Raw genomic sequence first — 13662 nt, 5'->3', positions numbered from 1 at the left:
CATCTTGGCCTCCCAAAGTGCTGGGATTACAGGCGTGAGCCACTGTGCCCAGCCCCAACATTAGTTGTCTTAATGGCATGTTCTTAGCCAAGAGCTGGAGGTAACTTCCCCTCTATTGACCATAACTTACCAAAGGACCAGACACAAGTTCCCTGGCTGGGATGGATTGCCTTGTGGCTAGGCCTTGACATTAGATTTTATTTCCTTTATCCTAAAGGTCACACAACTGTTGCAGGACACAGAGGACTAGAGAGACTAGTATGGGTGAGTACAGGAGGATATTTATTAGGTGTGTACCAGCTCAGTGGACTCACAGCTAAAAAGCTGAGCACTGAACAAAGACAGAGTTTAGCTTATACAGGCTAGTACACAGAAACAGGACAAAGGCAGTAAACTATGTAGTGACAAGTCACATAATCTATAGCATAACTGTTGACTTGGCATAACTTGTAAAACAGAAACTTATAAATTTTACTGAATACAAGTGTTGGCAAATATAGTCATAATTAATTATTTAAAGGGGAGACAGCAAAGGAATTTGTTCTTCTTTTAACTTTGCTCGGGGGTGTCTGGAGCCTATTTCTGCAGGCTAGGTCACCATGATCTGTCTATAGCCTTGCCTACAGTAGAAGAAAACTTCTGTTTTTCATTTAACCTTTACTTTTCTTGGAGTGAATACATACAGTATTTATTTTCTTTAAATTTCTGATTCACAACCTGTTTCCAATGACCCTTTCCTGCCTTAGTTACAGTAATTCCATTGTCTGTCTTGACTTCAAGAAGCTTTCTAGTTCTTCATCTCCATGTTACTGCTCATTGATGGGAATATTGGGTGTGAGTTTTACTCTCCAACATTCGGGCGTAAGTATTAAATGTCACTTTTCTTTTTGTTTCTTTTTCTGAGATAGCATCCTCCTCTGTTGCCCAGGCTGAAATGTGATGGCATCATGATCATGCCTTATAGCAGCTAATTCTTTTTTTTTTTTTTAACTTTTTTGTAGAGATGTGGGTCTTGCTATGTTGCCCAGGCTGATCTTGAACTTCTGGGCTCAAGCAATCCTCCCACCTCACCTTCCCAAAGTGCTGGGATTACAGATGTGAGCCACCATGCCCGGTTACCTTCCTTTCTTTCTTTTTCCTTTCTTTCTTTTTTTTTTTTTTTTTGAGACGGAGTCTTGCTCTGTGGCCCAGGCTGGAGTGCAGTGGCATGATCTCGGCTCACTGCAACCTCTGCCTCCCGGGTTCAAGCAATTCTCCTGTCTCAGCCTCCCCAGTAGCTGGGACTACAGGCGCCTGCCACCACACCCAGCTAATTTTTGTATTTTTAGTAGAGACAGGGTTTCACCATATTGGTCAGGCTGGTCTCAAACTCCTGACCTCAGGTGATCCGCCCGCTTCAGCCTCCCAAAGTGCTGGGATTACAGGCATGAGCCACCGTGCCTGGCTTGCTTGCTTGCTTGCTTGCTTGCTTGCTTTCCTTCCTTCTTTCTTTCTTTCTTTCTTTTTCTTGTCTTTCTCTCTCTCTCTTCCTTCCTTCCCTGCCCTTCCCTTTCTTTCCTTCCTTCCTTCCTTTTCTTCCTTCCTTTCCTCCCCCCTTCCCTTTCCTCCCTCCCTCTCTCTCTCCTTCCTTCCTTCCCTCTGTCTCTCCTTTCCTTTCCTTCCTTTCCCTTCCCTTCCCTTTTCCTTCCTTCCTTCCTCCTTCCTTCCTTTCTTTCTCTCTTTCTTTCTCTCTTTCTTTCTTTCTTCTTTTTCTCTCTTCCTTTCTTTCCTCTTACTTTTTTTCTGAGATAGAGTCTAGCTCTGTCACCCAGGCTGGAGTGTAGTGGCACAATCTTGCCTCACTGCAAACTGCACCTCCCAGGTTCAAGTGATTCTTGTGCCTCAGCCTCCCAAGTAGCTGGGATTACAGACGTGGGCCACCACGCCCAGCTAATTTTTGTATTTTTAGTAGAGATGGGGTTTCACCATGTTGGCCAGGCTGGTCATGAACTCCCAACCTCAGGTGATCCGCCCACCTCAGCCTCCCAAAGTGCTAGGATTACAAGCATGAGCCACCACTCCTGGCCTTTTTTTTTTTTTAATGTTCAATAACCAGCTCTGTGCCCTCAGCTACTCGGCTGGCAGGAAATTAAACTCCAGGCATGTTTGTTGAGGGTGCTCATCTTTAGGGTTAGGTAAGACTCTGGAATCTGGGACTTTTGGGGACTGTCAGGTAGTCTTCAGTGGACAGTGATCACTGCTGTTAAACTCACTTTCCACTGCCTTGCTAAGTCTTGCCAAGGCGGGGACAGAGGAGGGGCCTAGGCATGAGTTCCCCTCTGAGGCTATCACTTCCCTAAGGCCTTGCTGGGCGGGAGAGTGGGCTCTAGCCATTCTTTCCCTCAATACACACACACGCACACACACACACTCCCTACTTGTGAATCCCACAAAATTCCCCGAATATCTGCCCTCACTCTGTAGGGGATCTCTCAAAAACCTTCCTCCTTCCCAAGTTGATCCAGGGAGCTGTCATCTGTAATCCAAGAGCTTAGAGAGGCTGCAGCGGGAAGACTGCTTGAGCCCAGGAATTTGAGGCTGCTGTGAGCTATATATGACATCACTGCACTCCATGCACGCTAGCCTGGGTGACAGAGCGAGACCATGTCTCAAAAACAAAACAAAACAAAACAAAAAAACCCAACTTTTTTAAAAACAGTTTTTTTCATGAAGAGCTTCTACAGAGCATAAAAACCAGATCAGCAAGAGAAAATGTGGTTCTTGGTTTCCCTGAGGACAAGAAGGGCTCACAGGCCTGGAGGGAGGAGTTGTTATATTGAAATTCCATCCCGCAGGAAAGGGGAACCCTACTTTTCTTACAGCCTTGAAATGAGCCCCACTACTTCTACAGCTTTAAATAACAAGAGGCCGGGCTCGGTGGCTACGCCTGTAATCCCAGCACTTTGGGAGGCTGAGGCGGGTGGATCACTTGGGGTCAGGAGTTTGAGACCAGCCTGGCCACATGGTGAAACTCCATCTCTATTAAAAATACAAAATTAGTCAGGTGTGGTGACACGCGTCTGTAATCCCAGCTACTTGGGAGGCTGAGGCAGGAGAATTGCTTGAACCCGAGAGGTGGAGGTTGCAGTGAGCTGAGATTGAGCCACTGCACTCCAGCCTGGATGACAGAGCAAGACTCCATCTAAAATAAAATAAAATAAAATAAAGATACAAAAAGTAGCCGGGTGTGGTGGCATACGCCTGTAATCCCAACTACTCTGCAGGCTGAGGCAGGAAAATTGCTTGAACCTGGGAGACGGAGCTTGTAGTGAGCTGAGATTGCACCATTGCACTCCAGCCTGGGCAACAGAGCAAGACTGTCTCAAAAAAAATAAAGTCAAATAAAAGAACAAGAGGCAGGAAAACCAGGCAAGTTTCCTTATCAAAATAGAACCAATGGCATAAACATTTCTGGATAGCCTGACCCTTCTGGTGTTGATTTATCTGGAGGGTCCTGGTCTCTGTGTGGCGCTGCCAGTCAAGAGGAATGATGGATATTGTGAAAAACCCAAGGGCAGAGGGGTCGGGGGTGGAGCTAGAGGGGACTAGGAATCAGGTCGTGTTCAGGAGGTGGGGCGGAGTTAAACTTTGACTTTAAATGACCCACATAAGCCTCCGTTCTCCTGTTCCAAATAAAACAACGCACTCAGGGTCAGGGTCAATGACCTGGTCTAGGTTTCCAGGTGTCTGTCTCACTGTCTTTCTGCAATGACTACCTTGCTGAAAACATGCGCCACGCGTCTTCATGATCTTACCTCCTCTGCTTACTCCCCTCCTCCCCAACTCCCACCAAATAGGCTGATCCTTGGCTGTTCCCTGCTTGTGCCGAGCTGTTTCAGGTTTCTGTGCCTTTGCTGGAATATCCTTCCTCTTCTCTGCCAGGTGAATGCATCATCTTCAAGGTCGGCTCGAACATCTCTTCCTGAAAAGTCTTCCTAGATGTGTCCAGGTTGGAGAGGATTCTTCCCCAGGTACACGAGGGAAGCACATCCCCCTTCTGGAACCCTCAGTCTCTTCCAGTTCCCCTCAGGACCTGGCTGCCCAAATGACAGTGGCTTTCCACATGTTTGTCACCTGGAAAAGAAGCCGCTCAGCCATTGGCTGTGAAGGACAGAGGTGGCTTCACTCTCCATGTCGGCACCATTTTGGAAAAGGATTTTCAGGCCCGAGATAAGTCCACAGCCAGTTTCCCAGCCCCACCTGACCTCTGCCCTGGCCTATCCCTCAGTCCAGTACAAGGGGAGGCATGAAGGTCTCGGTTATACTCTGGTTCCTGCCCCCACACTCACCCCTACCCCAATGAACCAGGCAGCTTCTAGCTTGTTCTGCACCCTGCACCCTCCCCTACAGTGATTTAGGGCACTTGGGGCCTCCACAAAGCTGACCTGGCTCAGCCTCTCAGCCCCCCAGCTCCCTGCTAGATGCCTTGCTTTCTCATCATTACTCTCAGGCTTCCCTCAGGCTGCTGCTAGGATTCTAGTGGATGGATGGAGGCAGGAGAGAGAGGTGGGAGGCAGAGCCTGGAGGACATCAAAAACTAGAGGAGGGAAGGAGGGAATCTGGCTGTGGAGGTGTGGCCAGGTGATTTTCCCTTGCAGCCTTGCAGCCAGGAGAAAAGTTCCACCTGGAGGGAAAAGATTGGAGAGCCGCAGGACAGTCGGCGCCCCCCACTTCCTCTTGCACCTTGCTAGCTCTTATCTCCAAAACACACCTCTCTGCCTACTTGGTTCATTGACCCTGACCCTGAGTACGTTGTTTGATTTGGAACAGGAGGACAGAGGCTTACGTGGGTCATTTAAAATCAAAGTTTAACTCTGCTCCACCTCCTGAACACGACCTGATTCCTAGTCACCTCTAGCTCCACCCCAGACCCCTCTGCCCTTGGGGTTTTTCACAATATCCATCATTCCTCTTGACCGGCAGCACCACACCAGGACCCTCCAGAGGCTGTGAGAAACATCCTGCACCCAGGTCCTCTCTATCTGTTTATCATTGTCTATTTTGTATTCTGCATTCAGAACCAAGAGCCTGAAGATGACCCAGGAGCTTTAGCTATGGCTGTCTTCATTATTTTGTCCCTGTTTAGTGTTCTGGTGACAGGCATGGGTGAAGGTGGGGCTGGGAGTGAGAAAGGAGGTGAGAGGGAATGTAAGCTGAACCAGCTTCCCCATTGCCCCTCCATATCTCCCAGTGCCCAGCCTTGGACACACCCTGGCCAGAGCCAGCTGTTTGCAGACCTGAGCCGAGAGGAGCTGACGGCTGTGATGCGCTTTCTGACCCAGCAGCTGGGGCCAGGGCTGGTGGATGCAGCCCAGGCCCAGCCCTCGGACAACTGTGTCTTCTCAGTGGAGTTGCAGCTGCCTCCCAAGGCTGCAGCCCTGGCTCACTTGGACAGGGGGAGCCCCCCACCTGCCCGGGAGGCACTGGCCATCGTCTTCTTTGGCAGGCAACCCCAGCCCAACGTGAGTGAGCTGGTGGTGGGGCCACTGCCTCACCCCTCCTACATGCGGGACATGACTGTGGAGCGTCATGGAGGCCCCCTGCCCTATCACCGACGCCCTGTGCTGTTCCAAGAGTACCTGGACATAGACCAGATGATCTTCGACAGAGAGCTGCCCCAGGCTTCTGGGCTTCTCCATCACTGTTGCTTCTACAAGCGCCGGGGACGGAACCTGGTGACAATGACCACAGCTCCCCGTGGTCTGCAGTCAGGGGACCGGGCCACCTGGTTTGGCCTCTACTACAACATCTCGGGCGCTGGGTTCTTCCCGCACCACGTGGGCTTGGAGCTGCTAGTGAACCACAAGGCCCTGGACCCTGCCCGCTGGACTATCCAGAAGGTGTTCTATCAAGGCCGCTACTACGACAGCCTGGCCCAGCTGGAGGCCCAGTTTGAGGCCGGCCTGGTGAATGTGGTGCTGATCCCAGACAATGGCACAGGTGGGTCCTGGTCCCTGAAGTCCCCTGTGCCCCCGGGTCCAGCTCCCCCTCTACAGTTCTATCCCCAAGGCCCCCGCTTCAGTGTCCAGGGAAGTCGAGTGGCCTCCTCACTGTGGACTTTCTCCTTTGGCCTCGGAGCATTCAGTGGCCCAAGGATCTTTGACGTTCGCTTCCAAGGGGAGAGGGTGGCCTATGAAGTCAGTGTCCAGGCGGCCTTGGCCATCTATGGAGGCAATTCTCCTTCTGCTCTACGAAGCCGGTACATAGATAGTGGCTTTGGCTTGGGCCACTTCTCCACGCCCCTGACCCATGGGGTGGACTGCCCCTACCTGGCCACCTACGTGGACTGGCACTTCCTTTTTGAGTCCCAGGCCGCCAAGACAATACGCGATGCCTTTTGTACATTTGAACAGAACCAGGGCCTCCCCCTGCAGCGACACCACTCAGATTTCTACTCCCACTACTTTGGGGGCCTTGCGGAAACGGTGCTGGTCGTCAGATCTGTGTCTACTATGCTCAACTATGACTATGTGTGGGATATGGTCTTCCACCCTAATGGGGCCATAGAAATCAGACTCCACACCACCGGCTACATCAGCTCAGCATTCCCCTTTGGTGCTGCCCAGAGGTATGGAAACAAAGTTTCAGAGCACACCCTGGGCACGGTCCACACCCACAGTGCCCACTTCAAGGTGGACCTGGATGTAGCAGGTAAGGCATCCTGGCAGAGGCAAAGGTGCTGGAGGGGTGAGCTGAAGTCTCCATGCCTAGCTTTAAAAGTTTTCGTTGGGCTAGGAGCAGTAGCTTATGCCTGTAAGCCCAACACTTTGGGAGTCTGAGGGGGGTGGATCACTTGAGGTCAGGAGTTCAAAACCAGCCTGGCCAACATGGCGAAATCCTGTCTGTACTAAAAATACAAAAATTAGCTGGGCATGTGTATGCTGTAATCCTAGCTACTCGGGAGGCTGAGGCAGGAGAATCACTTGAATCTGGGAGTCAGAGGTTGCAGTGAGCTGAGATTGAGCCACTGCACTCCATCCTGCGTGACAGAACCAGACTTTGTCTCAAAAAAAAAAAAAAGTATTCCATGCTTTAAAAAATTACCTCTGTGATTATAGAATTTATTATATTGTATACTATGTATAAATATGATATATTGATATAAGTATTTAGATTTCTATATTCAAATGTTATCATAATATACCTACGTTTTGCCACTTCTGTTTTTTCATATAACAACATTATTCAAGCAAGCAACAAAAATGTATGAATGCACACTTGTGCCAAGCACCCAACTATGCAATTTAACAAAAGAAACAACATTGTTGCTCTCAGATGGTTTACATTCTTTTTTTCTTACCTTTTCTTTTTTCTTTTTTGAGACAGGGTCTCACTCTATCACCCAGGCTGGAATGAGGTAGTGTGATAATAGCTCACTGCAATCTCCAACTCCTGGGCTCATGTGGTCCTCTCACCTCGATCTCCCAAAATGCTGGGATTACAGGTGTGAACCACCATGCTCAGCCCTTATCATTTTTTAGTGGTGAGAACACTTAAAATCTACTCTTAGCAGTTTTCAAGAATATATAACATATTAACTATAGTCACCATGTTGTACAATAGATCTCTTTGGGGTTTTTTTTGTTGTTTGAAACAGGGTCTTACTCTGTCACCCAGGCTGGAGTGCAATGGTGTGATTACAGCTCACTGCAGCCTCAACTTACTGGGCTCAAGCAATCCTCCCACTTCAGCCTCCTGAGTCACTGGGACTATGGGCACATGCCACCATGCTCAGCTAATTTAAAATTTTTTTTATAGAGATGGGGATCTCGCTATGTTTCCCAGGCTGGTCTTGAACTCCTGGGCTCAAGCGATCCTCCCTCCTCAGCCTCCCAAAGTACTGGGATTACAGGCATGAGCCACCATGCCCAGTCCAATAGATCTCTTGAACTTCTGAAATTTTTTATTCATTGAGCTACATCTTCCCAACTCCACCCTCCTTAAGGCCCTGATAACCACCATTCTATTTCCTACTGCTATGAGTTCAACTTTTTTTAGATTCCACATATAAGTGAGATCATATAGTATTGTCCTGCTGTATCTGACTTATTTAATTAACATAATGTCCCCTAGGTTCATCCATGTTGTTGCAAGGAGATTTTCTTCTTTTAAGGCTGAATAGTATTTCCTTATGTATATATAGGACATTTTCTTTATCCTTAAAATTTTTTCCTTATTCCTTATACATTTATTAATTGGAATTTTCCATAAGGAAGAGTTGTCCTTCCTTTTTATTTCTGTTTTCAATTATTTATTCAAATTGTATAGACTCATGGTTTTTTATTGTACTCTAAGGGTTATAACCCAGTACTTCATTTATTTTGTTCCTTACATTTTTCCAACTTTGGCCATTGGGAGATCCTTCAGATTAGTTCCTATGTTCTTTTCACATACCTCCACACATTTTTGAGCACTTCTTTACTTTCTGGCACCCAAAAATGTTTCAATTTCATCTGGCATTTTCCCTGCTTCTACCCTGGAATCAACCTTGTCTCCAGGGAGATCAAGTTCACTTTATTGGAGAATGGTATTTAGAAACCAATATCTGGGCACCAAGTGTGCTCATTATTACTGGGATGTCATTGCTTTTAGGCCCTCTCAGCGGACTTAGCTAGAAAATTTAAGCATATATTCCAACCAACCCATACACACACATCTATCTTTATCTCTGTTATTAAATGATGACAACTTTTAAAACACTTGGAACAGTGCCTGACACATAGTGGGCCCTTGAGAAATACTAGGTATTGTTGTGATTAGCCACAGGAGCCTACTTGTGCGCGTGGACCATAAAGAACTCTTAGTCTCTGGCCGGGCACAGTGGCTCACGCCTGTAATCCCAGCAGTCTGGGAGACTGAGGCGGGTGGATCTTCTGAGGTCAGGAGATCGAGACCAGCCTGGCCAACATGGTGAAACCCCGTCTCTATTAAAAATACAAAAATTAGCTGGACATGCTGGTGTGCACCTGTAATCCCAGCTACTTGGAGGTTGAGGCAAAATAATCACTTGAACCTGGGAGGCAGAGGTTGCAGTGAGCCAAGATCATGTGACTGTACTCCAGCCTGGGCAATGAGAGCGAAACTCTGTCTCAAAAAAAACAAAAAAACAACAAAAAAAAACTCTTAGTCTGCAATTGTCACCTAAGGGTGGAAACACTGGGATATGGAGTAGGGGCAGTGAATCTACAAAAGGAAACTAAGGGTTTGCTGAATCAGTCTCTCCTCTCTCCTGGTCTTTGGAAGGTGCAGAGGGAGCTACCAGCATGTTTTGATTTATTGCTCCTTGTCTCAGATCACTTAACTTGACTCCTAATATGGGACCTAGTTAGACTCAAATAAAATCATTCAGACTCCAAAAGTTCAGGAAACAGATTGTGTCTTAAGCCCCGCTCCCTGCTCCCTGCCAAATTTCAAACTGCGAAAGGTATCTCCAAGCCCCAGCAGCATCGGGCCCAGTATTGGTTTTCCTTCCCCTCGGTCCCCATGTCTGCTGTTCTGTTGTGGTGTCTCTCTGTGCTGTCTTCCTCTATGTGCTGATGTGTGGGCAGTGTAAGGCCAGACTAAGACCCAGGTCCCCAGCACTGCCATGAGATTAACCGTGTGTCCTTGCTGACCAACCAGGGTACATTATTGAATGCTCTAAGACTCAGTTGTCCCATCTGTAAGATGGAGACAATGATAGTTCCTCCTTTTTGAGATTGTTGTAGAAGTGAAAGCATGAATACACAGAAGGCACTCGGCATGCTCCCTACACAGCTCCTTCAGGTTCAGTCAATGTGAGGCTTATTTTCATGATAAGGCAGTCCTGGCAATGCCACAGGGCTTCACATGTGAGGGGAAGTCTTCAGGTCAGAGGGAGTGCCACCTGCCTATTGCCCACAGGATTGTTCCAACCTCAGGCAAACACCCTCCCATGCAGCCCCTCAGAGGGAGGACATTGGTGGAGGCCCAGTCGCAAGGCATCTGGGATTATTACCAGAGAAGACAGCAGGGAGAAAGCCCTCCTTCGAATCCCTGGACTGGGACTATCTTGGGGAGAGGGAAGAGAAGCAGGGGCACACTCAGTTCTGGGCTGCTCTTTGGCCCCCACTCTGCCCCCACTCTGAAGCCAGGTGGGGGCAGAGTCCAGAGGGGCCAGGGCAATTGCATGACAGGCCCTCCCCGATCCCACCCTGAGCAGGACTAGAGAACTGGGTCTGGGCCGAGGATATGGCCTTTGTCCCCATGGCTGTGCCCTGGAGCCCTGAGCACCAGATGCAGAGGATGGAGGTGACCCAGAAGCTGCTGGAGACGGAGGAGCAAGCCACCTTCCCCATGGGAGGCGCCACCCCTCGCTACCTGTACCTGGCCAGCAACCACAGCAACAAGTGGGGTCACCCCCGGGGCTACCGCATCCAGGTGCGCAGCTTTTCTGGGGAGCCACTGCCCCAGAACAGCTCCGTGGAAAGAGGCTTCAGCTGGGGGAGGTGAGTGGTTGGCGGTCAGGAGGGAGTGGGGCAAGTAGAATGTATGAAGGGCTCCATACTGCTCCACCTCCCACAGGTACACACAAACACACACACACATTCCTGTGGCCGCAATCTGTAGGCACTCAAAACAAAGCCTAATGGGTGGGTGGAGGAATGCTGAGATATGAGGCATTGAAGAAAATCTAGGAAAATGTTAATGGTAGACGCTAGACTTGAGTATGTGGATGTTCACTATACAATTCTTCCAATTTTTCTGTATGTTTAAAATGTTCACATTAAAGGTTGGAGGAAAAAAACAGTGAGATGGGAACACAGATCGGAGGGAGGATTCCCTGAAATCTAGGTATTTGAGATACTGAACTTGACCTAGGATGGGAAACAGGCCATGTCCATATGTATGGTTCCAAGGCCCAGGCTCAACATCATGCTCTGATCCAGATGGATGGATGAGCAACATTTCTACCTGAAGCCTGGTGGGCCAGTTGATGTTTAAGGTACAGGACAGTGGACAAGTGGGGGAAGTCTGCAGAGGAGAGAGAGAGAGACAGAGACAGGCAAGGAGAACTGGACAAAGAATGATACAGAGGCTCAATACTCCAAGACTTTGGGGCTCATTTCCCCCTAGTGTTCACTCTTCAGTGCAGCTTCAGGCAGTGGGACAGTTGACGAACTTGTATGTCTAATAAAAAACTCCTGTAGGTACCAGCTGGCGGTAACCCAGCGGAAGGAGGAGGAACCTAGTAGCACCAGCATCTACAATTTGAATGACCCTTGGACACCCACGGTGGACTTCACTGACTTCATCAACAATGAGACCATTGCAGGGCAGGTTAGTTGCACGGAGGGGTGAGCAGGCAGCTGGGGAGGAGGGGAGGAGTCAGGGGGACAAGATGAGTCACTTCACTGCCTCAGAAGCGGGATTCCTCAGGGATCTTCAGAAACCACTAACAATGAAACTTTGGCCGGGTGCAGTGGCTCATGCCTATAATCCCAGCACTTTAGAAGGCTGAGGCAGGTGGATATCTTGAGCTCAGGAGTTCGAGACCAGCCTGGGCAACATGGTGAAACTCCATCTCTACTAAAAATACAAAAATGAGCAGAGTGTGGTGGCGCGTGCCTGTAATTCCAGCTATTCGGGTGCCTGATGCTTGAACCCAGGAGGTGGTGATTGCAATGAGTCGAGATCACACCACTGCACTCTATCCTAGGTGACAGAGCGAGACTCTGTCTCAAAAAAAAAAAAAGAAAGAAAGAAAGAAAGAAACTTTGTGATTTCAGATTTTTCCTGAGAAACTAAGAACATACAGGTGGGTGAGCTGACTCCCTATCTGCAAGGTCACTGTGGGAGGCAGGGCATGTCCTCAGCAAAGCCAGACCTCGTGATCCTCTTTCTTCTCCCCTGCTAGGACTTGGTGGCCTGGGTGACAGCTGGTTTTCTGCATATCCCACATGCAGAGGACATTCCTAACACGGTGACTGTGGGGAACGGCGTGGGCTTCTTCCTCCGACCCTACAACTTCTTTGACGAAGACCCCTCCTTCTACTCTGCCGACTCCATCTACTTCCGAGGGGACCAGGATGCTGGGGCCTGCGAGGTCAACCCCCTGGCTTGCCTGCCCCAGGCTGCTGCCTGTGCCCCCGACCTCCCTGCCTTCTCCCACGGGGGCTTCTCTCACAACTAGGCGGTCCTGGGATGGGGCATGTGGCCAAGGGCTCCAGGGCCAGGGTGTGAGGGATGGGGAGCAGCTGGGCACTGGGCCGGCAGCCTGGTTCCCTCTTTCCTGTGCCAGGACTCTCTTCCCTCCACTGCCCTCCTTCGCATCCCCCTCTGAGCCAGGAGCCTCCTGACCCTGTGATGCCTGACACAGAGGACAGTCAGCTTTGTTGATGCCCCCTGTGCTGAGTTCCCATCCAGAGAGGTGAGGCATGGCCCAGCCTGGAGCCTGGAGCCGTGGCTAAGCATTTCCCCAGACCACTCCTGGTTTTCTTAACAGTTTGTTTTTTTTAATGAGACATAATTCACATACCATAAAATTCATCCCTTTAAAGTATACAATTTCAGCCGGGTGCAGTGGCTCACGCCTGTAATCCCAGCACTTTGGGAGGCCAAGGCGGGTGGATCACAACTTCAGGAGATTGAGACCATCCTGGCTAACACGGTGAAACCCCGTCTCTACTGAAAATACAAAAACAAAATTAGCCGGGTGTGGTGGTGGGCGCCTTTAGTCCCAGCTACTTGGGAGGCTGAGGCAGGAGAATGGCATGAACCCAGGAGGCAGAGCTTGCAGTGAGCCGAGATCGCGCCACTGCACTCCAGCCTGGGCGACAGAGTGAGACTTCATCTCAAAATAAAATAAAATAAAATAAAACAAAATATACAATGTCATGATTTTTTTTTTTTTTCCTGAGACAGAGTTTCGCTCTTGTTGCCTAGGCTGGAGTGCAATGGTGCGTTCTCAGCTTACTGCAACCTCTGCCTCCTCAGTTCAAGTGATTCTCCTGCCTCAGCCTCCCGAGTAGCTAAGATTACAGGTGCCCACCACCACGCCTGGCTAATTTTTTGTTTTTTGTTTTGTATTTTTAGTAGAGATGGGGTTTCACCATGTTGGCCAGGCTGGTCTCAATCTCCTGACCTCAGGTGATCCACCTGACTCGGCCTCCCAAAGTGCTGGGATTACAGGCATGAGCCACTGTGCCTGGCCCAATTTCATGTTTTTTAGTATACCCACAAAGTTTTGCAACCATTGCCACTAATTCCAGAACATTTTTTATCACCCCAGAAGGAAACCCTGTATGTGTTAGCAGTCACTTTCTATTTCCCCCCAATCCCTCTCCATTTCTAGATAACCACTTCCCTACTTTCTGTCCCACTGGGCTTGCCTGTATTCTGGCATGAAAAGATTCAAACAATACGTTGTCTTCTGTGATTGGCTTCTTTCACTTAGCGTAATGTTTGTGAGATACATCCATGTTGTAGTGTATGTCAGTGCCTCACTTCTTCATGGTTAAATGATATCTCATTGTATCAATATATCTCATTGTGATTATCCATTCATCCGTTGGTGGGTATTTGAGTTGTTTCCACTTTTTTGGCCATTATAGATAATGCTGTTATAAACATTCATGCACAAGTTTTCTTGTGGATATGTGTTTT

At 48.9% G+C, this 13662-nt stretch overlaps 1 protein-coding gene across 1 annotated transcript; it reads left to right on the top strand.

Annotated features, from left to right (window-relative positions):
- The first annotated feature begins 4965 nt into the window (after positions 1 to 4965).
- Positions 4966 to 12300, top strand: LOC107969159 (membrane primary amine oxidase-like). The gene is made up of 4 exons (XM_016931755.4): positions 4966 to 6690; positions 10220 to 10505; positions 11208 to 11337; positions 11915 to 12300. Exons 1-4 carry the CDS (start codon positions 5094 to 5096, stop codon positions 12188 to 12190), a joined length of 2289 nt encoding a protein of 762 aa, XP_016787244.2. The 5' UTR covers positions 4966 to 5093; the 3' UTR covers positions 12191 to 12300.
- The last annotated feature ends 1362 nt before the right edge of the window (positions 12301 to 13662 follow it).

Source organism: Pan troglodytes, chromosome 19, assembly GCF_028858775.2.
Source record: "Pan troglodytes isolate AG18354 chromosome 19, NHGRI_mPanTro3-v2.0_pri, whole genome shotgun sequence".
Taxonomy (NCBI): Eukaryota; Metazoa; Chordata; class Mammalia; order Primates; family Hominidae; genus Pan; species Pan troglodytes.
Note: the sequence above shows the minus strand (reverse complement) of the source record. Positions and strands in the feature narration are given on the sequence as shown.

What these genes read in the sequence shown, in the direction of transcription:
- LOC107969159 (XM_016931755.4), top strand. Translation starts at nt 5,094, where the DNA reads ATGGCTGTCTTCATTATTTTGTCCCTGTTTAGTGTTCTGGTGACAGGC. An exon ending in GGTGGACCTGGATGTAGCAG is followed by an intron (nt 6,691 to 10,219) that starts GTAAGGCATCCT and finishes CACCCTGAGCAG; the next exon opens with GACTAGAGAACTGGGTCTGG. An exon ending in AGAGGCTTCAGCTGGGGGAG is followed by an intron (nt 10,506 to 11,207) that starts GTGAGTGGTTGG and finishes AAACTCCTGTAG; the next exon opens with GTACCAGCTGGCGGTAACCC.